Source organism: Anguilla anguilla, chromosome 2, assembly GCF_013347855.1.
Source record: "Anguilla anguilla isolate fAngAng1 chromosome 2, fAngAng1.pri, whole genome shotgun sequence".
In the NCBI taxonomy this organism is placed as follows: Eukaryota; Metazoa; Chordata; class Actinopteri; order Anguilliformes; family Anguillidae; genus Anguilla; species Anguilla anguilla.
Window position 1 is genome coordinate 26582438 of NC_049202.1, and position 27442 is coordinate 26609879.

At 38.9% G+C, this 27442-nt stretch overlaps 1 protein-coding gene and 1 long non-coding RNA gene across 3 annotated transcripts in view; one reads left to right on the forward strand and one right to left on the reverse strand.

Annotated features, from left to right (window-relative positions):
• The window catches only part of skap1 (src kinase associated phosphoprotein 1), a 176943-nt gene extending 163973 nt beyond the window's left edge, over positions 1-12970 (reverse strand). Inside the window, exons 1-2 of one of the 2 annotated variants that reach the window (XM_035403793.1) lie at positions 12751-12970; positions 4680-4785 (exon numbers count right to left, since the gene is read on the reverse strand). In XM_035403793.1, coding sequence (XP_035259684.1) covers positions 4680-4785; positions 12751-12790 — 146 coding nt within the window. In that variant the 5' untranslated portion in view covers positions 12791-12970. The remainder of the gene's footprint in view (positions 1-4679; positions 4786-12750) is intronic. The other variant, XM_035403792.1, reaches the window with a different exon arrangement.
• The window catches only part of LOC118220159, a 56858-nt gene extending 29743 nt beyond the window's left edge, over positions 1-27115 (forward strand). Inside the window, exon 3 of the long non-coding RNA XR_004763921.1 lies at positions 27009-27115. This is a non-coding gene — a long non-coding RNA (uncharacterized LOC118220159). The remainder of the gene's footprint in view (positions 1-27008) is intronic.
• The last annotated feature ends 327 nt before the right edge of the window (positions 27116-27442 follow it).

The window sequence follows — 27442 nt, forward strand, 5'->3', positions numbered from 1 at the left end:
AATCCACTTATTTATCATTGCATTGAAAGAGACCTGACCTTTCATTCCGCAGAACTTTGTAGATGCTGGTTTTCATTTTGAGTATGTGCAGGTAGTGGTAATAATACATGCCTCAATGAACTTAATGTTGAGAGTCACTATCCTTGATGCAGTTGAGCCAACAGTACATTAGTAGTTTATAGTTGTGCAACATAAACATATGTTAAATGGTTTATCAACAGGCTTATTCATGAATCCATAATACAGACAAATTTGCTGCCATAAATAATTTACATGACACAAGAGGAAGTTAGGACTAAGGGAAATTTAGTTTTCTGCAATGATTCTCCACTACTTACCAGATAATCACACGTTCCACAAAAAGGGGCAACCACACAAAAAAGCCTTGCATTGGTTATGTTACATGTTATGTTAGTAGACAAGCATCCAGTCCACTGGATGGCAAGGTGATGTAATCTGTGCCATTTTAGCATGGAGTACAGAATTATAGCGGTAGCAAAAATACAGGCTACCCTACTTTATTGTTGCTGTGCAGCTGTCTAAATTTGTCACATATAGAACAAAATATGACTAATACTATTTTCTGGTGAAAGTCCAGAAAATCACAGAATAGACTCAAAAAATTATGTTAATTCAAGTGTAGTAAAAGAAATTTCCTTTTTGTGTGAGAGAAAAAACACTGCACACTGCTTTTTAGATCCCAATCATGTTTTACTTTTTTATTCTGTGAAAGACATTTCGACCAGAGCCTGATCTTCATCACGTTACATGAAGACAAAGATCTGACAAAGACCAGACTCTGGTCAAAACTTTGTCTTTCACAGGATAAAACACACACTCACCGGCCACTTTATAAGGCAAACCTGCTTTTCACCAAATTCACAAATAGTGAATAATGTGGCTGCAACTCTATATAAAGCATGCAGATATGGTGGAGGTTTAGTCTTTTGTTTGACCAAACATTAGAACAGGCAAGATGCATGACCGAAGCAACATTAACCGCGGTATGATTGCTGGTGCCAGTTTCTCAGAAACAGCTGCACTCCTGGGATTTCTACACACTAGAGTTCTGGCTACAGAGAATGGTGTGAGTCAGTGGCAGTTCTCTGGCTGAAAACACATTGTTAATGGGAGAAGTCAGAGGAGCATGGGTAGACTCATTCAAGGTAACAGAAAGGCCACAAATGCTCAAATAACAGCTATTTATGATGAGGGTATGCAGTTGGCATATCTGAACGCAAAACATGTTGAACATTTAAGCAGATGTAGAATTAAGCATGGTGAAGCTTGTAGCTAGTTAGCAATATAATTAGCCATGTCACACATTTTAGTTATTTTTTAGTTTGCTAGTGTCGATGTGTCTAGTGTTGGGTTTGGCAGACATTTTTTTGGTGATCAGCTGCTGCTAGCTATTCGCCCATACTAGCAAGCATCTACGCATCTGACTAGCTGCAGGAACTAGCTTATGATGTTTGCTAGCATTAGTTTCTCCTTTATGATGTTGTTCAAAGTAACAGCTAAGGTTAAGTGTATAGTACCATAGCGCTAGGACGACACTGTGCTTGACTTCTCAACATACCTGCAAGTGAAGCATAAGCTTCATCACAAGTTTTTTTTCCTTTTGTGGCTCCCAACTCTTGATGTCTTTTACATACCATAACTTAATCATATTGACAATTAATGTAAATTAATGCGACGGGTCACACACAATAGACAGTTGTTTTTGCAGACTTTGGGAATAGGGGGTGAAGGCACCTTATGCTTTACTTACATTCTTTGTGCACATTTAAATGCACATTTTCTTATTATGTTTCATACTATAAATTAAGTGAAATAATTAATTAATTTTTTTTGCAGCTCAGCAGCTGAGCTGACTTGGTATCCCTGCCGAGCTGTGGTGCCATAAACGCGGAGTGTGTGCTCTGGTAATGTTAAAAATATTATATTTTATGCTGTAAAATAGCTTTTTATTAACTTCTCTTCAAACATACTGATCAGGACATTAGCTCGAATTCAACAATTATCTATCCATAACTTTTACTTTAATGCAGTGTTTTTTTTTTGTTTTTTTTTACAAAAAATTAGTTTGGCAAGATCATCAACCAACAAAACTGACATAACTGAACAATGTGATTATGAAGAAAAAAATATTTATTGCATTGATTTGTCAGTGAAACATTTTAGCCAAATTGAAACCAGGCCATTATCATTTATTTTGCGCTATTTAAAAAATGCACAGATGCAAAAACTGTTGGGGGCCCATGCTGTTCAAGGTTTTGTGCTCCAGACATGGTATAGCAAATGTTAAACACAGCCATCTCATAGGGTTTTACTGAAGAAGAATATTTTAATATTCATAATTCCTTTGAAACTTAATCATAACCCCAGACAAAGGAGTTCTCATCTCACTGACAGAGCTTAATTAAGGCTCTTAAGTTCATTTTTCTTCTCACTCTCTTAGCTACAAAACTGTTAGTAATAGATCATAATCCAGTAGTTTTAAATGGCACTGTAGTGCCATGGCTTTGAATTTTAACTTGGTTCTTTAAGTGAAAGTTGAATAACTGATATGGCTACCTTTCAGCACAACAATACAACACAACTATTATTAAAAATACTACTGTCACAATGTAATGGGCCATACACAGTTGGCAGTAGTGTTAAGATGGCAAAAACAAAATAATTTTGATTTGATTAGTGTTAATTTACAGATTGAGCTGACAATAGATGTTCAGCTCAGAAAACAAGCCCAATCTGCAATTCCAGTTGGTCCTGAAATGAGAGTCTGGAGAGTGCGTATTGTACCTTAGTCTGCTCTCAGAAACCAGCCTTTAACCACTGAAAGGGATGGACATTCACAGTAATTTATGAAGTACAAACAGCAACAGAAAAGATCAATGCAAGGCTTTTCAACAAAGGAAACTAGATGATAAAACAGTGCCCTTCATGATGCTTGGGACATAAACTTTTTTTCTCTAAAATTGTGGAGTGCAAACCCAAATCAAGAAAAAAATGCCTTTGTTCCAAAAATTATGGGGGGTACTGTACATGTACTTTCACATAGAAACTCAAGCACTGGGTTAGGCTTGACTATTCAGTTATGCTATTAGAAATAGTTTTAAACGACGTCATTAAATCATAGATAAATGTACTTCTAAGAGGGCCCCTGGGTGCAATATATTACTTAAGCAGTAGTTTAGTGTAGTAGAGTGCTCCACAGTCCAGAATCGAGTCTGTGTCAGTGCTGACTCTCCTAGTCAAATGGGCATCTGCCACTGCCTGTGCCATACTAGCATGCACGCTCCTGAAATTATTTTGCAGGTTTTTGCAGATGGACAATCACACATTCACAATTGGAGATTATAAAACATTGGGATAAACTGATTTTTTGGTCTCCAACACTTGACCTCTGCCTTCCCTATAGCTGCTGTTAGTAGACTGAGATGAGTAAAGTCTAGCCAAAACATTTTTATTTAGCATGGATCCAAAACTGAAAACAAAACAAAACAACAAGAAAAAAAACTTCACCACAGCATCCCGTTTTCCTGAACATACGTATATTCAGGAAAGCACCATCACTAAAGTCTTTTCATGGACCATCTCATATTTTCAAAAATGTTAAACATCTCCTAAGAATTGCCATCACTAGTTTGGCCAATTAGGCATACTGGAGGTAGCTTAAGAGAAGTCATAGCTACTGTAAAATATAATAACTCCCCCCTGTCCCATAGGTGACAAAAAGACAAAATAAAAGAAAACACAGTGGTAGTTCTATGACATTCATTCCAGTCATCAGCTATCAGTACCCATAATGATGAGTCTATTTCCTACTTTTATTCATAAATTATGGACTGAGTGGTTCATTCAAACATCTGCTTAGGATTCCCCTAAATCATGCTTGTAAATGCAATCCATAAACGCCTATAAATTTCAAATCTATCTCTGTCCTGCAGGGCTGGGCGTAACTTTAGACGTAAAAAGTGTGTCTCTGTTGATGGATGATTCCTATAAAACTGCTCAAGACAAGTTAATAACTTACACTGAGTCCCCCATTACTATTGCTCCCTGCTGTAGACAATTCTCTTTATCAATTAGCGAAAGGGAAATGTGCACCCCACTTTGTTTCAAATGAAATATGACCATCACTCCCCTTTGTTAAACTGTAGATAAATACTAATAGAAATATGCACCCTTCCCCCCTTAGCTTCCAAGGGGTGTTTCCTGAATATTGCCTTTCAAGTTAAATCCATTCTTCTCAAATTACACTGGGCTGTACAGCTATAGGGCTCATCTGTTCCTCTCCCAGATGGGGTCTCAAGGCTGTTTGTCTCAGGACTGAGGTGACAGGACACCATCCAAACACAATGAACCTGATGGAGTGCTTAAAGAGGAGGACCTAGCTACAGTATATGGCCTCAGAAACAAATAAAAATTGCTTCCAAGATTAAACCATCTTGATCACATGATTCAGGATCTAGCTCGTTCCACTGGACTTGTGGTGTTAACATTATAATGGCTAGTGTATAAGTCACTGAACACACTACGTCTTCTAAACGTCCATCTCCCTCTTCAGTTCAAACTGGCCTGACTAGCTGGCACAGTCATGACAAGGTGAGTTGTTGGTGTCAATCTGTGTAGCAGCACGGGTGGGTGAGGTGTGGATTCGGTAGGGCCCTCACCTGGAGTAAACCACGCGGAAGTTGTTCAGCAGGATTTCACGCGTGTCCCGGGCATGCTTGCTGAGGCTCTCATCCTGCAGGATCTCTGACACAAAGAGCTCACAGTCTGCAGAGGGCAAAGAAACACATGGGGTCCACTGTGAAAGACTCATACTCGTGAAATTTTGCAGTTGTCATAGGATTGAGCTAATTGTGCGAATTCTCTACTCTCCTCTGAGCATTCATGAGCACAAAAAAACCCCCCAATTTCCCTAGTGTTGTCTGTGTGGTGCATGGTGCACTTTATTTACAAGTAAGCATCTTATTTAAGTAAATACAATGAACAACTTCTTCTATGTCTCATTAATCCAAAATGTCCAAAAATTCATGAACCAAAAATCCCTATTATATTTGTATTGTGACTATAATTATTTCTAATACAAAGATTGTTAGTTTATTGTACTTCTAACATAAAGACTAGTACAGCATGCTCTAAACAAAGTTTTACCCTTTAGGCCCACATACAAAGTTGTCAGTTTCAAGTATAAAAAAAAAAAATTAACTTTCATATTTGTAACGACATCACACTGCTGTTTGATGTTCACACACAGTATTCCACAACATTCACCATTATGTTTGATTTGTAAGGATACCTGCAAATACACCCTGGGAGGTATAGCATGCATGCTGAGCAAGAGAACACACACAGACATCAGAAAAGATGGAAGATTTTACACATTTTAAGGTGTGAATATTCAAGCAGAAGCAAAGAGGTAGTCTTGTACTTGAAATCCATTATGAGTCACTACAGGCAGCTCACCAGATTTTGACCAATGAATCATCCTTCCACATTTATTGGGAAGGTTAACAAACTAGGTCTTTCATTATTTCGGTATTTTCTGAACCAACCCCAGAAACAAAGGGTATGATACAAAATGTTAGTTGGGTGCTAGCATAATGAATTGGGTCAGTGTGAACCATTTGTGTACTACATGTTTTCACATTTCATTAATAAAATATGATGCAATGTTTGCATCAAAGAAAACATTTTTTATGTCTATTACCCATGTAATAAATGCCAGGGTCCCATGTTTTAATTTTAAAAAATGGCTTGATTCAAGAGGAGATGGGGAGCCTGCACAGAGGTGTTACTAGGATGTCACCTTTGGGCGGGCATTTGGATAATTTGGGTGGGCAACAACAAAAAATTTGCTTTTCCTAAATAGGGTATGTAAACATGGGCATCGTTTAATTTTGAGAGGGGGTGGGGGGGGTGGGGGTAGACCGAAGGAATACAATTACATCATCCAATTTTTGTAGGGTGGTTCAGGGAAATTACCCCGTGAAAAACAAAAACATACAGGAGTTGTACTCTGCATTTGCATCACTAAATAGCACATCTGATAGGAATGCATGTTTTCATCCTTAAAAAGGACAAAGGTGTTTAACATTATTATCAGAATGAACTCCCCTTTAAAAAATGAAATATATCTATTTGAGGGTTTTCCATTATATTAAAATTAAAAAAGGAATGTATGTTACGTAAAATGCAGTGCAGAGAAATTTCAAACTCTCAATGAGAGATAAAATAATTAAAGTTAATTATTGCACAAAAACAACAAATATTTTTTATTGACGCAAATCCTTATTTTGCAAAATATGTAGTTTGGTTGTTTTTTCCCATATTTCAGTTTTCTTCTTCTGTCCCCTTGATTTGACATAATTCCACAGTTGAATTGTTAAAATCAGGCAATGTATTATTTATATCATTATTTAAAAAACCTGTTGAGAAGTATGTTTGTCACATACTAAAAGTAAAATGATGCAAGCACATTTTCTTTATTCCAACATCTCTGTGCATAGTGTTGCACAGCCTGTTAATAGAAGGAAAGACAGTTATCTGCCACAGCAACAAGAAGCAGTGTAAGATGAGCTCTGCAGCAGGCCCTCCCCGCGCTGCCTTGCTCTGGCACTAGGTCTGGAGGCAGTCTCTGAGTCTGCCTTATGCTGAATTATACCATTACTTCTCTCCTGTTACACTCCTGGTGACCCCGGCTTCAAGCCTACACTCACTCCATCACTGTTGCACTGCACACAAAAGGGCCCGTTGCCTAGCATTCTGGTGTAATGCAGTGGAAAAGTTCACCCACAAGGTTATTCTAATTCTTTGCAACCTCAGTTTCAGTTTTTTTTTTTTTTACAAAATTGGGCAATTAATCAACCTGCTACCTTTCTTTATGTGAACATATAATTCTGGCTGTAAATAATAATTTTATCTATATGATACATAATTTTGATACACTTAAAACTTTTACCATTATTAAATGCAAAATGGTGAATGATATTAAAAAACAGTCAGAGTCTTCAGTAGTTGTTTGGAATAAAAATAAAAAATATACAAAAGATCTGACATTCTGTGTTTAAAAACAACCTGATACAAGAGGCCTGTAGCTCCTAAAAACAGCACACCCATCCATCCATCCATCCATCCATCCATCATCTATACCCACTTATTCCTGGTCAGTGCCACAGGAGAGCTGGAGCCTATCCCAGCGTGCATAGGGCGAGAGGCAGGAATACACCCTGGACAGGTCACCAATCTAAAGCAGGGCACACACACCATTCACTCACACACTCATACCTATGGGCAATTTAGAGTCTCCAATTAGCCTACCAGCATGTCTTTGGACTTTAGGAGGAAACCGGTGTATCCGGAGAACACCCACGCATACACGAGGAGAACATGCAAACTCCACACAAAAAGGCCCAGGCCGAGATTCAAACCTCCTGTGAGGTGACAGTACTACCCACAGTGCTACCCACTGCACCATCATGCCACCCTAAGAGCATGCCCTCTTGTGTTAATTGAGCATAAAATGAAACATGTGTCTGTGTGAACAAGCTCTCCCTTCAAATTAATTAAAATAAGTTCATACAGAGAGATTAAGATGAGTTTATTGGAAGGTGGGGGAGCCATTATCTAGCGTATAATAAGAACTTTATAACAACAATTCTCAACCAGCCATTCACTGGCTCACCACACAAAGAAGTGAAAGTATATAATAAGAAATGTATGGCAGCATTGTGGCAGTGGTGTGGGATTGGGGGTGGTTTGGTATGCAAGGATTAAAACAAAATGGCACAAACCATCTGTCTTATCTCCAAATATCTCCAAACTTTGTTAATATGTATATTGAACAAATGCAAGATGGGCTATTGAATTGTGTTCATCTCAGGCTTAAACTATATAACAATCTAAAATTGGGATGACAGTAAAACAAGGGACTGCACCAGTACCGGCCACTAATATCTTCAGACAAACAATATCGACCCCATATATGTATATACGTGCCAGAGAGGCTACACATTTGATGTGTTGCTAAAGCTGTAAATTATACAGAAATGTCACATTCAAAAAGTAGCCTAATCATGATTATTTTAATCTGTTATATTTATTCTTTATTTTTGTCCTTCTTTTCAGCCAAACTCCCAAGCAGAACTCAGACGCATTAGCTCTCTAGACTTATTCCCTCTGCTTAATAATAAAGCCAACAAGTTAAATATGCTTTGGAAACTTCATACCTTGATGTCTGTGCTAGTCCACATCAGTCATGAGTTCAGAAATCTGCTTTCAATTTGCATTTGTGTTACAACATATAGGAACATATATAGGAAGCACAGGTGTCCTTTGCCATTTCAAAAACTAATTGGAGGCCCACTTATCTTCAGTTCCAATTCACAACTCCCCCCCCCCCGCCACCACCAACATCATCCACCAAACCATCAAATAACACAATGAACAACAGCATGCAACTGAAATTAGCCTACTCACTTTACTATCTGTTTCCCAATTAGATTTATAACTTTTAACTTTCAAAAATAATAATCCTTGGACTATAACTCCAACAAATGCTGAACTCTTTCAGCACGAACACAAACACACAGCCTGTTAAAACATGTCCCAGGCTTTCCTCGAGATTCTTTATGGAGCAGTTTAAAAAATAGGGTCATCAAGTTAGGAACAGCAGCAACAGAGGCTGAATGGGGAAACTACTAGGTAGGCGTTTCTTTTGTTCACTGTGGGGGATTTTTTTTTTTTTTCACTTTATGATTGAGGCAAGGCCCTTTTCAGTTGCAAGGCCTGTTTCAGTCTAAACAAGACCAGGTTAAAACCTAGTTCTATAGCTGGACCTAACACACGTGATCCGGCCGACCAATGGTGTAACTTCATAACTCGGCCAACCGATGGTGTAACTTCATCACTCTGTCACTCAGTCACAGACATTCGTGTTCGTAGGGCTGGCCCCGCTGTTGCAGTCCAGCCAACAAATGAAACATAGCAAAGGCTGCCTATGACAGGGAGGTGTGAGCATTGGCCTGTATGGCCAAATGTTAGAGATATAGGCCCAATAATTTCCATATTGTGCATCTATATAAAGATCTGTATTCAAGAAAGAAAATTACTTAAAAAGTATTCAACATTTCTGTAAACTAATCCATTTTATTTTAAAACATATAAATTAGTTAAGTTGCTGTATACACTGTAAAAACTTTAACCCTGACTTATTCAGTTTTATTGCTGTAACATTTTTACGCTAAAAAACAAAGCTTATTTAAATTAATTTCAAGCTCAGAAATTATGTTTCATATGAATTAGAAGCTGAGTAAATGTAACTGTTAATTTGAGTTTGTTCTGATTAACTAAAGAAAAAAATTTGAGTAGGGCAGAGTGGGGCAAAATGTAGCACAGACTTTTTATGTAGATGGACCAAGCTTGAACAACGTATTTCAGATCAAACACGCAGAATTACCATCTCTTTGCCTCCAACAAACCATGGAGAGTTCAATAAATATTTCTGGAAATATCTGCCAAAAGACTGTTTTGGCTACATGCAAGTTTATTATTTTACCGGACGTGTTTTTCAGCTACTGTATTGTGTATTTCAAGGAATCCAAATGTATGAAATCGTTAACAGTCATTTAGTGACTACATACAACCCCCCGCAGGGTTTAACCGAATGGGGTTGTTCGCCTGTTGTCAGTAGGCTAATTAACCAATTGATTGGATTTGTTGAACTCAGACTGGATCTTTGTTATTTAACTCAACTTTAACTTTAGGCTACGTGGTGACGTGACATCAGCTGATAAAGCTGTTTGGATTGAACAGACATTAGATGGGAAGCAGAGAATAATGTACATTCTTGTGATTTTGACCGATACAGGTAGGGCATGAAAGACATAAATGTAATCAAAAAATGAATTAAAGACTGTTTAATCATAAGTTTGTGTCATACAACATGGAATTGTATTGAATTGGCTTACTTTGTGTTAACTTTTAAAGCTATTAAGACTGTGACTGTAGGTGTACCCCATGCCGGGGTGGTTTTGAGGTTGTCATTTTGTGTCAGGTATGTTGGATTTTTGGGTGAAATCATACCTTAACTTATATGCTTGGCTGGCTAACACTATCTAACCATACCCCCCTTTGTTTGTAGAACACAAGGCTCATCATCATCAATGTTTTTTAATAAATGCTGACAAAAACTTTACAGTTACACAGAATATAAATGAAAGATACTATATTTCATTGATGAGTAGTCAATACAGTACATAACTTAAGGTATGCTTCTCTTTTCTTTAGCTTTCGGCAGTCTGTAAAAAGATGCAATTTCTTGTTGAATCTATTTGTACAGTCAATCACACAACAGCTGTTTCCCATTTTGGATGTGTTTTTTGTGTTTTTGCGGCATTCAAGCTGAACGCTAACGCTGCCACTCAGTAGTCTTTCTGCTACTCAGAGGGTGTAACCGCAGTGACTTCCACTGTGACGTCATGTGCATACCATCCATTATCAATTTTTTCTTTGCATAACTTTTTTAGAGGGCCTTCCAATGAGGAAATTGATTCAAGTTCCATGTTGATATGTCAAACAGTCTAGGAAATGTTTTTAAAAGGTTTTTCAAAAACTCAAAAATGGCAGCACAAAAGCACAATTGTTTATGAAATGGCTGTAGGTGGGAGACTAGTAGAACAGGAGTTGCAGTAGTCAAGCCGTGTGGAGATAAAGCCATTGAGAAGTTTGTGGCAACTAGGCTTCGGGATGGTCTCACTTCTGCTATATTTTTTGTTCCTTATACTTGTTCTATTGCTTGAGCATTTTACTGTCATTTTTATGATACTACACAAATATATAAAGTCCAAGCTGTATGTTAGGTATGTGGCACGTGAGACTATGTGATGTCTAGCTAGTATATTTAGTTATTGGTTGAGTATATTTAAGTGCAGTCAATAATTTGGGTGTTCACTGGGACGTGATTATGTATCCCAGCTAGTCCCTATGAGTACATATAAAATATCAAGGATCATGTCTATACGGCTTGTAATTCACTGTTATTAGATGCTATCTGTGTAATAAGTAGTACATTGAGAGAGATGTTCACTCATATCATGCAAGCAACAATTTGCAGTTCCATAATGGTTCCATCCATAGTCTTTGTGATATATATGTATTACACAATTGTAAAATCATTTCAATGCCATTTACTACCTTAAAAAACAAGACAAGAATATTGCTGCAAGCAGCAATTCCTAAGGTCCAAGCAGCAAAATCAAATGTTGGCTCTGTACGCCACAATTTTTGATTTGTAATGTGGTTAAAGTACACATTCTCAGCTTTTATTTAAACTAAAACAATGCGTTTCTGTTTTTAACTCATACTTTGGTTGCAGTAGCACCGAATGTCTGAGTTTGGTAATCCATAGGGCTTTGCGCTAAGAGGTTAAGGGCATTTTATATATTTTGGTTTCACCATGTAGAAATTACAGCACATTTTATAAATAGTCCCCCTCATTTCAGGGCATCATGATGTTTGGGACACTTTGTGTGTTAAATTGCTTCCTCAGTGCAGGTATAAGAGACATTTCAGTATCCAGTTTCAATTCTAGCCTTTTGATTGCCTTTGCAGACTGTTATTGGCATTTGTCAACATGAGGACCAGAGTTGCGCCAATGAAAGTCAAGGAAGCACAATAACATCATCACCATAACTCTCTATTAGCCCCCCCCCCAACAGAGATGTCTGGTTGCGTGCCTGGTGCTGGCACATGGAAACCAAGAAGTTTCAGCCTATCTGATGAAACTGCTTTATTTCCTCTCTCCATGAGCAGACTTACACATTCAAATACACGTCAGAGGCCAGATATCCTGTACTGCTCATGCAAATGGTGTTGATGACAACTGATTCTTTACAATAATGTTCTTTTGTGTCAGGATTATTTGATTTGGCAGTCAGCAAAATATGGTATAGGTGGTTCACAGTTCTGTCATTTGTTACAGCACATAAAAAAGCTGAAAACATACATTAAAATGCTATCTTCCCAGACACAACAGGCACACACAGTAGAAATGTTATGTTCAAACTATTAAAAATTTTAACTTTGGATCAAGCATCAGTATCACAAGTACATTATAAATAGGTTAAGTTAATGTAACTTACAGGTTTACCATTTACAGTTTACTACAGAAAAACATGACATACAAAAAGTACAGGTCCTGTGAGTAACAAGTTAGCAACACTTGAAAGATTAATTAAAGAGCATATATTGTATGAGCAAATGTACTCTATAACTTTATTACAGTCAATTCAATACTTTTTTTTTAAGTTCAGCTTTTTACTGTGGCGCATATGAGCTTGATCTATAAGCAGAACTTGACTCTAACAGGCCTCTTTTCATTAATTTCATTCACATAATTTTTCTAATAGTCATTTATCACAGATAATCACTTCTGGTGCCGTTCTGTACGACTTCATCAATGTAAGTGGAGGTGAAACGGACGTAGCATTACGTAGCCAGTGATCTTTAGTTAGCAACATTATATGCATGATATAAACATAAGTATTTTAAAGGTGTGAAATAATTTGAACATTTCAGTGATAAACTAATTCCACTTGACACAAGTAAACAGTTTATTTTAAGCAATCTGTCAATTACAGACTAGCTGCCTCAACAAATCGATTCTGTAGTAGGAGATAAAGTAAGCGTTTAAAAAGGCTTAGCCTGCATTGACTCAGTAATAAGTTCAGGTAATGTTACCTTCCAGAAGTCTCCTGATATCGTCAGATACTGTCCCCATAGTCTGTCGTCTCTCTTAAGTACAAAGCTCCACTTTTCCCGAAGTGGTTACGAGAGTCTATGGAAATATTTTATGAACGTTACTTTTTTTTAAAAAAAAACGGTTGTACAGCGAGCTTGTGAGCGAGTCTTTTTTTTTTTTTCTCTCTCGTGTGTGCGCATTTGCCACCTGTGCTCAAGTCGGTTGTGCAAAGCCAGGCACGCGCGAACGACCTAAGGCACCATGCTCCGCAATCGAAATCGAAAGTAGGTTTGTGCATCTAATTCATGCACAAACCTACGATGAGAAGGGTATGCTGCAAAGGTGCATAGACTTGTAATCCAAACATATATTCGTTTTAGAAACATTTTTAACAGACATCAACATTTCAATCAACATTAATGAATGTATCTTGTTTAATTTACTCTTTGCATTTCTGTTGCTAATAAGTGAAACAATAGCATATTCGTTATAAATGTAAATACGTTGAAAGAAAAACATCAACGTAGCATATTACCATACCGTATACTGCCATAACAAAAACCAGACTACACTAAATGTAGCCTAATATTCTTCATTGTCAGTTGTGTATTTCTGAATGAGGCATAACTCCAGACATTGTAAAAAAAAACATTTGTAATCTAATAACTTAGTAGATCAAGAACAAGGCCTACGGGCATGCAGGGAAATAATGTAGATGTGTTGACAGACACCTGTTCAGGAGAGGGAATAGATTGCTGAGCACTAGGTCTTTGTTAGTTCACCTACATGACATTTGGAGGGGTCAAAGCCTAGTATAACTTCAGACCCAGAGCCAAAGGTGTTTTGTGTTAGTCTCCTGTCTGTCCTTTCATACCATCAGTCTCAGCTATTTTACTTAATTTTCATAGACTTCCCTCGGGTGGTTCTTGCTTTGTGAGATTACGCCAGTAATTACCCAGTGCTCTACAACAGCCCTTTACACCATCACAAGTGAACGGACAGAATCTTGCAGAAAAGCTGTTAAGGCCTTCTGCAGGGAACATATGATATCTTTCCAAATCACAATGTCTTCACCTCCACCATTGGGCCTTAGTGCTCATAATGTCACTGCTGAGGGCCCCTGAGTTGTATCTATCCTCAACTCTGAAACATTGATTGCATTTCTGTTGCACCAATATAATGTTCATTGAATTAAACTCAATAAAACCCTTTGGCAATGCAAAATATTTTTACCCATAGCCAAGGGCAGCATCCTAATGAATGCTTCCTGCTTGGGGCAAAACTTCACAAATTACTCTTTACTCAGTGCCTCTCCTAGATCCGTTTATAGAAACACAATGTGTGGCCAAAGTACTTGCAGTAGTGGACAAATTGATTTTTTTTAAACATAGTTTTTTCCCTCCGTTTTGGCCTCCCGTCCACACGAAAGTGGTAGGTCACTGAAAATGAAGCTTTTTGAAACCCTTCCAAGGTGGAGATTTTTCAAAACTCCGGTCTCTGTCTTTGTGCGGACAAGAAAAATGGAGCGTTATGAAAACGCTGACATCATGACGTCAACGCGCGCATCTGTTACCATGGCAATTGGTGTATTGTGTATGTGGCAGAAACAATAACAAGAAAAATGGCAGACTACCGGTTTCTTTATGTGTGGTTAGCACTGATCGGTTTAATCACAAGTTTACATGTAAACCTGGCTCTACTACATCACAACACCTCCGAGCGGAGGCGTATAAATATGCTGCGCCAAATAGTGCTCAATTCACCTCAATGTCCGCGATTTAAACGCCAGAGAGAGCGTCGATTTTGGATCAGGCCCGGTCGGACAAGTAGCTGGTGGGACGCTAAGTAACAGATTCCCTTCATCGTCCGTCCAAACAAATGATTGTTTTTCCTTTGATTTTGCCATTTTCGTATTTCGCTCTAAAGGAAAAGAAGCTCAATACGCATGCTCGTAATGTTCTTTTGTGGTGTTTGGCGTACAGTTTCATCGCCGCCTACTGGCCTGGCATACTTATGTGAGCATTTTGAATCGTTTTAGTGTTCTCATGTGGACGGAGATATTTTTTAAAATGCCGGTCGTGTGGATGGTATGGGGGAAAAACCACGTTTTCAGAAAAATCCATATAAGCGTGGACAGGGCCTAAGGCACAATTTGCACGCTTGCATTGTTTAGTGATTTTCAAAAGCATCAAGAGCATTGACTCAATCTTTTCCATTTCATTTTATGCACATGCTCAATTATGTGCTTGTGGTTAAGAGGTTAAGACTCAAAGGTCGTGTTAATGTAGAATTTTGCATTTTTTACACAGATCAGAAGAGCCAAAATGGAGGGAAATACAACCCCAATTCCAAAAAAGTTGGGACGGTAAAGGAAATGCAAATAAAAACTGAAAGCAGTCATTTTTAATTTGACTTGTATTCAAACGAAAACAGTATAAAGACAAGGTATTTCATGTTTTACCTATTTAACTTAATTGTTTTTTGAAGATATACATTTATTATGAAATTTATGCCGGCAACACGTTCCAAAAAAGTTTGGACAGGGGCTATTTAGGACTAATAACGATGTGACAAGTTGAAATATCACGGTGATGTAATACAGGTTATGTTAAACAGGTGAGGCAATCGTGTTATAGTATATAAGGAGCCTCCAAGAAAGGTCTAGACCTTCATGACCAAGAATGGCTCGCCAATTTGCCAACAGATGCGTCAGTGAATAATCCAGCACTTTGAGAACAACGTTCCCCAAAGACAAATCGGTAGGATTTGGGGCATTTCACCCTCTACAGTGCACAATATAATTAAAAGATTCAAGGAATTCGGTCTAATCTCAGTGCGTAAAGGGCAAGGCCGAAAACTACTTCTGAATATGCATGATCTCCAATCTCTCAGACATCACTGTCTTAAAAGTCGTCATGTGTCCGTAATGGAAATCATGACATGGGCTCGGGAATACTTCGGTAAACCTTTGTCAGTCAACACCATTCGCCGCTACATCTACAGATGCAAGTTAAGGCTTTATTATGCAAAGCAGAAGCCATACATGAACACTGTCCAGAAGCGCTGCCGACTTCTTTGTGCTTGGTCTCATCTGAGATGGACAGTAGCACCGTGGAAGCATGTTTTGTGGTCCAACGTGTCAACATTTCAAATAGTTTTTGGACAAAACAGCCGTTGTGTCCTCCGGTCCAAAGAGGAAAAGGACCATACAAGCTGTCATCAGCATCAGGTCCAAAAGCCAGTGTCTGTCATGGTATAGGGGTGTCTCAGTGCCCATGGCATGGGTAACTTGCACATCTGTGAGAGCACCATTAATGCAGAAAGATATGTACAAATTTTGGAGCAACATAAGCTGCCATCCAGACGCTGTCTTCTCCCAGGACGTCCCTGCATTTTCCAGCAGGACAACACCAAACCATATTCTGCCCGGATTACAAGGGCATGGCTGCGTAAGCAGAGTGCGGGTGCTAGATTGGCCTGCCTGCAGTCCTGACCTTTCTCCAATTGAGAATGTGTGGCGCATTATGAAGCGCAAAATACGGCAACGAAGGCCCCATACAATTGCACAGCTGAAGACCTGCATAATCAAAGAATGGGGGAAAATTCTGCTTGCTAAGCTTAACCAACTGGTGTCTTCAGTGCCCAAATGCTTAATAAGTGTTATTAAAAGAAGTGGTGATGTTACACAGTGGTAAACACTCGACTGTCCCAATTTTTTTGGAGCGTGTTGTAGTCATCAGATTTGAAATGAGTGTATATTTTCAAAAACAATTCAATTCACATGGTAAAACATCAAATACTGTTCTGTTGTAGTGTTTTCAATATAGTACAGGGTGAATAGAATTTACATTATCACTCCTTTTTGTTTTATTAGCATTTTCCAAACTGTCCCAACTTTTTTGAATTGGGGTTGTATACACTGCATTCTATAAAGCAGATATTGGTCTGACATTTGTGTTATTTATTGATCATAATATTTACATAGCTGTTGTTCAATATCAATGTTATTTGGCTAACAAAGCTAACAGCAAACAGAGAGTGAGCTGTGCATACACAATTTGGGAGAGCTTGAGCCCCCCAATTTATCACACAATTAGTAGCTCTGCGGTCCTGGTTCTAAAAATGGCAACAAACCCTTTAAGAAACGCAGGTGGATTACGGTTATCCTTATCTGAAATTTTACAGTATGATCATGGTTTATTGTTTTGTACTGCAGCTTTCCTGCATAAATAAAGAACACACAACACCATCAGAAACCCAAAACAAATTCCCATGAAAAGCAGGGTGTGAATACTTACGTAAATGTGATATTTCAGTTTTTCATTTTCAATAAATTTAAAGAACTTGTTTTCACTTTGTCATTATGGGGTATTGTGTGTAGATTGATGAGAATAAAAATGAAGTTAATCAATTTTCGAAAAACGGTGTAATGTAACCAAAATGTGGAAAAAGTGAAGGGGTCTGAATACATTCCGAAGGCACTGTATATTTGTATATACATATATGTATATATATATATATATATATATATATATATATATATACATATAAAATAAAATATGTATATATATATATATATATATATATATATATATACATATAAAATAAAATATGTAACGTAGGATGGCTTCTAGACATTCTTACTGCATGGCTTCACAAGCTCAAGCTCTTCACTAGCGCATTATTCAGTGCACATAGTTCATCAGCTTTCATGTAAATTAAACTCATTAAGTTAGTAACGACTCGAACAATTTCAATAAATGCCATTTGAGAAAATCTAGTTTAAAAACTGAGCAATGTAAACATAAAATAGTGTATGTTGTACTGGTTAAAAGTTGAAGTTCATTTTTTCAGGCTGCTTAAACATCTCAGGTAGCCTAACAGGTCACAAAAGGTGAAGTAGTGGCAAATCTGTAGAGAGTAATAACTCCCATGTAGATAACAACCGCTTAAACACAGATTAACTTCCCTGGGCATATCCTTATGTCAACAAGATTATCACAATTCAGTTTCAACCACCATTATTGCAGCTGCAGACAGATAAAACAGTGTGCTTATCAAATCGTAAACTGACACGGAATTATTTACATGCAGTTATGGATGCATTATGAAATACAGGTTATTACTCATAAAATGTTGTAATTGCAATTGTCTGGCTTGTCGCTATGCATACTGTGTGGTATTTTCATGGTCATCTATATTATTTATACAATCCATAGACGATGCAAGTGATGTATCGTGCTTTCCACTGACATTTATCAGGTCACAATATATTTTTGACTGTTATATAACAACTAAATTAGGGACATGTAACTCCAGGATTATTTAAATTTGCATTATTTATTTAATGCAGCATCATTTCCAATCAATCAATTTGAGCCAAACCATACCTTTGACATAATTGTGTGAGATGATTTTAAGGAAGAGGTCATGCTCTGGTGCCATTGGATACCTGAATGCAATTAGTTAATTTCCGCCCTGTATCAGTTAAAAAGAATAGGTGAATCATCATATCTTTTTGAGATTTGTCAGGGTTATGCAACAGAGGTAACAATCAGTTGCATAACCCATTTAAGTGCAGGGTCAATCCAATGTTAACGTATTAAATTGCCCTTGTATTGACTGGTTAATATTAAAATCATGCTCACAGACGTCAAGGAGGTCTTTAAAAGGTGCTCCAACAGAGGAACCCACATCCCACAGGATTATATAGAATAAATGTGTCTGTCTGACTGTTTGATTTACACTTGGAACATGCCATCTCTATTTCCTTTCACTGAACTGAAACCTCATTGACTCAAAATACTAAAAAAGAATCACCCTCAATGTTTCGGGCATGTCATCACTACGCTGTTCTCTTCTCTTCCAAGATGGAGGGCAATTATCTACTGAGATTTAAGCAGGAATTCCAGATGATGTCATCCTTCTCTTTTCAAGGTTCATACTCCTCGTTGAAATGTTTCTCTTTTTTGTTGCCAAGGTTTGAGAATGCAATTAAGGCCAGGCTGATAAAGAGGGGTTGCCATGGTGATATGTGTGCGTGTGTGGCCTGTGAGGTCTGCTACGAAGGCAGACTGATAGCCTTTGACTCCCGCAGCTGCTGCTAAGAGGCCATATTTACACCTCAGCCGAATGAAACAGAAGAGAGGGGCAGGCGTGCTGTGATGAGACACTGTGAATGGATGCTGCCAATATCATACCCTTATTTTAAGGGGGCAGAAGAGCTCAGGGGTGATTGAAGCTCAACTGTTCATGCTGTAAACAGACATCAGGGAGGAATGGTTGAGTCAGACTCACACCTGCCGACAGCACAGCCAAAAGTCTCTGCACAGTATATTATTTTCATCTCTGTGTTTATGCTATCAAGCCTTGATTGCTGATAACGCTGAAGTCACTGCATGGAATTCATGTTATTCAGATATTTTCCTCTGTGTGTAAGTTAGGTGAAGGTGAAACAGGAAGGCATGCTTGTATTTGACCCTGTGCAAATTGTTTGAATTGGTCTGATTTCTCTAAATGTTTACACTTGCAACTTCCAATAGCTATCAGGGGAAAGCACAGCACACAATTTTCTCACATTTGTTTTGCTGAGGTGTTTCTGTGGAGCCATAGGTCTCTGCTATAGAGTACAGCACACCTGCCACTAGGGGGCAATCATTGCTACTTGTGACTCTGGCTCTTTTGACCATGGTGAGAAAATTCTAATGACCTAGTCAGAGAAACATTTAAAGGGGGAGCTTTTTCTTTTTTAAAATCCTGGGTCTTCTAGTTCCTTGGCAGATTATTGCTATGAAAATTCAATATTTAAGAAATCTCTACCAAATTTATAATGAAATAAAATGAACAATTAAATTAATTGATGAAAATGGATGAAAATGGTGGGAAAAGGTAAGAAATTGAGATAACCATTCAGTCCTTTCAGGAATAGAATTTTGAAATGTGTCATTTCAATAATATGACTGTGACAGAAATGAATCCAGTCTTTAAAAATTTGCAAAGACACATGCTCTAGAGCAGGGGTGTCCAATCTTATCATAAAAGTGCTGGTGTGATTTTTTAAATTTTAGATCAGCATTATGACGCCTGATTCTACCTATTAAGGTCTTGACTGAAGACCATGAATAGTTAAGTTTTTAAATCATGTTTCATAGAGCTAGGTTAAAACAAAAACCTGCACCAACACTGGCCCTTTTTGGATAAGATTGGACACCCCTGCTCTTAACTTTTTGGAGTAAACCTGAAATTGTCCATTTCTAAAGCATGATTAAGTATGCACACTTTGAAACAACATACTTTACATAACATTACTATAATTTAGCAGGCACTTACAGAAGTGGAGAACATGATTGTTAGCCTACTTATACCTTCAGTATAAACATGGAATATGAAACCATTTATGGAAGTAATCCAGACTATCATTTTTGAAATTCTACTCTTTTTTGTCTAAAGCATGAAAATGGATATAAAAGCAGGTGCTTCTTGTTTAATGACCAGTGCAAACAAACATATGATTCTGTCTCAAGTGTTCTTGTATATTTTCTTTTATATTTTCCAGAATGTGGTGATGCTTTAAGTGTTGCTTTGGACACACTTTGATCACATTTTCTTCACATTGATCAAATCCTTCCTAATGGTGTTCCACAACCATACTCTATTTTAGAAAGTATACTAGTCAAATTTGCAGATGATACAAAACTAGGAGGCCCAGCTAATAGTTTAGAAGCTACTAAAGTAATCCAAGAAGATTTCAATAAAATCCATAATTGGGCCGAAAAGCCTTTCTGGTTCTAGGCACTGTGCTGTAGTAGTAAAAAAGGCCAACAGGATGCTGAGATATATAGCCAAAAGTATCGAGTACAAATCCAAGGAAGTTATACTTATCTTACACAATATATTTGTTAGACCACACTTGGAGTATTGTGTGCAGTTCTGGGGACCATACTACAAGAAAGATATAGAGGCCCTGGAAAAAGTTCGAAGAAGAGCAACAAAATTGATTCCTGGTATGAAAGATAAAAGCTATGAGGAAATACTTAAGATGCTTAACCTCTTTAAGCTTAGTAAAAGGAGACTCGGGGTGATTTGATTGAGGCTTTTAAATTCATAAAAGGGATCAACAAAGTGAACTACAAGAGATTATTCAGGTTGAGTTCTGTTAGTACAAGGGGACATAAATGGAAATTAACAAAAGGCAGATTCCATACCAGGCTGGCCAGTGGAGGATGGACTCCCCCTCTATAGCCGGGTTCCTCTCGAGATTTCTTCCCATTGGGGAGTTTTTTCTTGCCACCGTCTGAGGGTTATCTCCCCACTGGGAGTTTTTTTTACCTCATGTACCTACTATTTGGGGGTTCAAGCCTGGTGTTTGTCCTGCATGGTCTTTTTTGCTCTGTCTCTTGCCTTGCTACTCTGTAAAGTGTCTTTGTGACAGTTCTCTGTAAAAAGCGCTATACAAATAAAATTGAATTAAATTGAATTGAATTGAATCATACAGATATTAGGAAGATTTTTTCACACAGAGAGTAGTCAATGTGTGGAATAGCATGTCAGGTCATGTAGTAGAGGCAGAAACTCTGGGGATTTTCAAGACTAGGCTTGATACAGTGTTAGATACTATCTAGTCTGTAGGTAATCAGAGCACTAATTTAGTTAGGAAAACGGCGAGCATTGTTGGGCTGAATGGCCTGTTCTCGTCATTATATTATGTTATGTTATATTATGTAACACATTGTAGCTGGAACATACACTCAATACCTTTTCTGCATGAAGCCAAGAATTCTAACTTAATCTGCATGAGTTTTTTCTCATAATTGCAGACAGTTGTAAAACAATGACTGAGAACCATGGGATATGGATGTAAAATAACAAAATTTGAACCAGCCCATCAGTGCAATGTCTATAAACACATATTGTGTTGCTGTACACTTCAGATAATGTACCCCCTGTCATTCAGGTCTCGAGTGATATTGAAACCCTTTTCAGAGGTAACACCCATCCAAATTCACAAGTTCACCCAAAAGAAAGAACAACGGTCTCAAAGAAATTCTTAAGCTTTATTTGTCCTGATCTTCAGTCAACAACCCAGACCACATCATAGCACCACTATGACCTGAAAAGCTCTGTGATATATTTACTGGAAGGCATCCCATCCACAGAAAATCAGTGAGAGCAATTCCAAGCATACATAATAAAAATGACCTAGAGATCACATGGTCAATGTAAAGTGGGAAATTACTGTGGTGTATTAGTGCACATCGTGTTGTCAAGCGAAGTGAAATGGCCCCAACATCAATACATTGCAGCTTGTAAACTGCAAGGATCAAACATGATGCAGAGTGAGAAATGGATGTGAGCTTGGCCATTGCCACAATAGTCATGTCTTGGGGCTAGAAAAAAGAAAACATGCCATATCTTATATCTACTCACTATTCCGCATCCTACTTTCCACTATCTACTCCCTAACCCATATCCAACTTTTTACTATCTACTCACTATCCTGCATCCTACTTTGTTGACAAAGCCTTTTTCAACAATCAAACTGCTGGAGTGCAGCTGCTCCTAATGAATTGAGAGGTAGTCTGGTACCATTTTTCAAGTAAATGTGTTTGAATATGAATGCACATGGGTGTGCATGTGCGTGAGCATGTATTGCAGTATGCGTTAGAGAGAGAAAGAGAAGAGTGACCACAGGAATGTGAAAAGAGTTAGAATCTTGGGTGATGGGGGATCATGACATGGTTAATGTTTGCATTACAATAAGGTTAGTAGCAGACCTCTCTCTGGTGTTTAATCTCCACTGGAGGCTGATTTCCATCAGTATCCATAGGCACAATCCCACACAGGGCCTAGGAGTAAAGTTAAGATCACAGTTTTGTTGTCACAACACCACAGGCTCCCCTCACAGGGACTTAGGTGAGGGTCACTCCTTTTAGTTCGACTACTGGGGTGTTTGGATCAGGAATGGACAGACAGGGACTCACAGGGAGTCAGGGCAGAATAGGGGATAAGCTCTGACAGAAGTGTACAGAAGTTCAGAGGCTGAAGAGAGCCAGTGGAATTCAAAGGCTTCACAGGTGTGTTTATTAAGGCATATAGGCAATAGAATGTTTATACAGGACATACAAAGTGAAGGACTGTACCTGCTTAACAAAACAGGAAAAGCAACACCTAGGCAGAACAGAATAGCTGTGGAGTCAAAGAAACAATGCCTGTGTACATGCGTGTATTTGCTGGGGGTGGGGGCTATGCGAGAAGGACTAAATATTTACACAGAGTGGGACAGAGGAGTGAATGCAAGGGAGCCTAACCCACTCAAAGTATTCTCATTACTAAACAACCAAACAGGAGAAACCCACAACTTCCATTTTCGAATTAAATTATTTTTAATTATTGTACTGGCATTGATTTTCAGAGTAATAAGTTTGTGAAGCTTACTATTGTCATGGGTTCCGTTTTTGGCTATCCAACATTTAGCATACGTTAGGGAGACCTAACATAAAGCTTCTGCAAATTATCTGTAAAGTGACTAAAACTCAGTGATTTGTTAAGATTTACAATACCCTCTGTAATTTTTTGAGGAACATTTCATAGAGCAGTGTTTCCCAACTGGTGTGCCACACTTTAATGTGTCATCAGGCGTGGTATGGTGTGCCTCGCGAAAAATACTTCAAAAAGAATGTAAAAGTTCAAATGAATTAAAAAACTTAAATGAATAAATCTCATTCACAAAAGCCAAAATAATTGCATATACTTTAATTGAAACCCCAAAAGACCCTTCAGGCCTACTGTTGACTCATCACATCAATGACAGTATGTTGCTTGCTTTTGAGAGTGGTGTGCCATGAAATTCTATGAATTTGTAAAATGTGCCACAGAAGCAAAAATATTGGGGAATGCTGCCATAGAAGGTAGTTGACCCTCTGACCTCTGTCTTACCTGTACCTCTAGTGGTGCCCCTGTGAACCCACTGCCTGCTGTGCACTCACATATGAAAGAGACTGGGCCTATGTAATCTTCCAGGATTACACCGCCCTACGTTGCAACAACAGAGTGACAAAGGCTCGGTATCAAACAAGGCCCCATCCAGTGAGTGGAGCCTGCAAGGCCTCAACTACACTTTTCCCCCTCTGATCTCCCCGAGAGAGCCCTCTGCATTTCACCCCCTCGGTCTTCCTTTCTACTCTTTGGTGCTGCCTCTTTATAATCACAGCATGTCTTCATTTGTGTTTTCTGAAGGGGAGGGGTACCAAGTTACTCTGATCAGATGCAGATTAGTGGATTATGCCCCCTCCCTCACACACACAGACACAAACACACTCACAATCTCTCCAGGCTGGGAGGTCATTCGAGAATGTGTGGTAAGATTTAAGATGCTCATAGATGATTCTCATGAGTTCATAATGAAGTTCATGACGGACTGAGCTATAGAGAAAAACATGTCTTACATTTGCCTGCACTTCTCCGTGAATGCAAATTGTATTTCAGCTTTCAAGCATGCTCTTAACAGCCCTCTCTTAGGTGTGAACTCTGGCTCAAATGGAGTTTAACCTTTGACCCAAAACCTGCTCCTGCAATGTAGCTGTTTGTAATTCCTGTTTGGGTTGTTCCATTGAAGCACTAATCTATTATTTACTCTCAGGCACCAGCTTATGGGCACTAGGAGAACAGGATGAGTGAATGGTTGGACTAAAGGTAAAGTGGCCATATACTTAACATATTAAAAGATTAAAGGAGGAAAGTTTATCTTTTGGGATCCTGGGTATTGGTCTACACCCAAAGTCTAAATACACAGGGAAGGTAAGAACAATACACACTGAGGAGTTGCAGCCTAAAAAAAAATTGTCCCTTGAAAATTTTATTATTATTATTATTATTATTATTATTATTATTATTATTATTATTATTGTTATTATTATTATTATTATTATTATTATTTAATTAAAGTATTAATGACATTTTTTTAATATTCTTTTTTTTCTTCAAATGCATTTGTTAAACTTCTGAATCTGTACCCTTTGGCAGCATAGAGAGAAATAGAAAGAGAAAAAGAGAATGAGACAGCAAGAAGGGGCAAAAAGCCAGGCCCAAGCCACGTGAACTCATATCTCAAACCCAGACAGCAGGAGGTTGGGATGGGCTCACGCATGTGGCTGTGCGGTGCCACAGCTGGCGTTACAGTCAGGACCACTGGCAATTACTGTCACACATTTAAATGCAGCATAATCACAGCTGCTGCCTTGAGGATGTGGAACAGAAATCACTTTTGAGAGTCCCACAGTAGAACTTGTTTCATTACAATTACCCTCCCACATTTTTTCTTTTCCTCTAACAGAGCAATTTTAAAGAAAATTAAGACTTAAGTGGCTGCCTGTCAATTAGTTTCTCCTATGCATTAAAGTTGTGAAAATTCAATCCCAGGAAGACCTAAGGTATTACAGTGGCGGGCAGCTCCAACACTCTCTCTGTTCTCCAAATGGACCAATGGAAATTGTGTCCTAAGCCTCAATTTCAGTCCATTAGTGTGAAATGCCAAGATATGTAGAAGCACATCTGAGGTTTGCAGCCCACAACATTAGTCCCTCACTCATCAGCTGTGTCTGTTGCTATGGCCCATCTTGAGATTGACACTGACTGTAACCGCAGGGCCAATGAACCAGGCCATGGGCTTGTTCATGGGCAAATATTTGGCTATGGTCCATATTTTCTCTAAGACATGAGAAACAAGTTGTTAATTCCAATGTCCTAACATAGATGACACGGGAATGGCTCGTATAGCATCTGCAAGCACAGCTTCAAACATTTTCTTATGTTTCAAGATAGTTAAGTATTAATAGGCATATGTTCACAAACATTTGCTGACTTGTTGAAGAAATATGATCAACACAAAGTACAGATAGAACATCATTATCGTTCTGAGATTGTAGAATGCTTAGAGTTGATTTAAGCACAACTATAAGAAATATTTATTAATATATCCAAGCTATCCAGTCTCCAGCTCTGCTCTTTCACACAGGCTGAGAGTATGTGTTCTCTGCTGGTATAATTGAACAGCATGTCTGCCTGCCCGTCCAACAGCATGGCCGGGATGTGACAGCACAGTGCAATGCCAATGAAGGAGGCACAGTGGCACAGTGACCACCCAAAGCACAAGCATTAGAGAGCTCAGAGTTAAAACTACTGGAATGAAAAGCACTCACTCACCTCACTCATTTGGGTATCTGCACTCCCAACCTTGAGATAATGAGGAGAAACAATATCTTTAATGAAGTGATTTAATTCCACCTCCTCCTGGAAAGGGGAGGAAGTAAAACAGGTGGAGGGAATTAAAGAGAAAGAATGTTTGGAATTGTTCCCCTTAAAACAAAGGTTGCTGTGGCAACTATTCCATTCAGGTCACGACCCCAGGCAGCTGGCAAATTGCATGGGGTTATGCAATATAATGTCATATCCCGAATAGGACAAACAATCAGAGTGAAGACTGCGGAGCTGGTTGCTGGCTTATCAAGTGCTATTAGACTCCACGGGGGCCTCATGTAACACTGAACTGCCACCATTTACAATTTATTATTGCAGCTGGGGTGAGGGGGGGGGGGGACTGTAGTGGGGGGATGGTGGTACTGCAATTACCTACATCCCCTCTTTCTCATCAAATATGTCATGTCATGTACCCTGTATGATTTAAGTAGGGTCCACAACTATGGCCGAGATCGAAGAAAGCACTAAGTCTCGAAAAAATATTTTGATTGATCCACCACTAAATTAAAATACATGCCTTAATGTACCATCATGTATTAACAGTAAGAAGGTATGGAGGGGAGTAGGTGGGTGGTGTTACATTTGGATTGGCTGTCTCTCTTGGGCCGCTATTGGTTGAGAGTAAGCTGGAGTTCTCCACTGATTGCACCGGCTGGCATTGACTCTCGAAACCTGTGTATGCTGGTAATGAAGGATCCACAAGGACAATAGCCATTTTGATCTTATTTGTGAAATGGGAAGCAATTCGCCCTGGGAGGGATGCTGTCTTGGTGCTCTGCCCGCAGCTACGGGGGGTGGTTGTTGGGGTGGTGTTGGGGGCTCATCGATATCACCATGGTTATCATCCTCCAATCATATCCAGAAACTCTCCCAGTCGAGGGACAAATCCGTTTGCTATTACATGGATCTGACTTTTACGTCACTTTTGTACAATGTCCTTCACGGCTGCCATAAAAATGCTCTGAACTTTGTTTTTTTTCCTGGTACATCTCTCCTGGCGCAGGTGGCCTGTGCTATGAGCTGGGAATCCAGATGCTGGGCGCGGACCCTGGGGAAGAAGAAGAGTGCTGCGACAATAGACAGGGGTATTAATTATCATGGAGAGGTGCTTTAAAAGAAGTAGGGCGGGAGGGTGGGAGCACAGACTACTTTGGCTCCCTGTCTCTGATCCGGCACATCGCTGTCTCCCCTTGTCCCGCTGATTGGAATACAAAGTGTGTGTGTGGGGGGGGGGGGGGGGATCTCCACTGACGCTCAACGTTCATCGTGCCGGCGGAATTGACTGGGGAGCCAGCGAGCGAGACCGACAAACTGTCACCAGCAAAATGAACTGTCACCTCACATTTTTCAACGCCCTGGCGGCGCTGAATTGCCGCTTTGAACCATGTGACCCAGCACTGATTGAGTTCTGCCGTCTCCGGGCCCTGCCGAACAAGC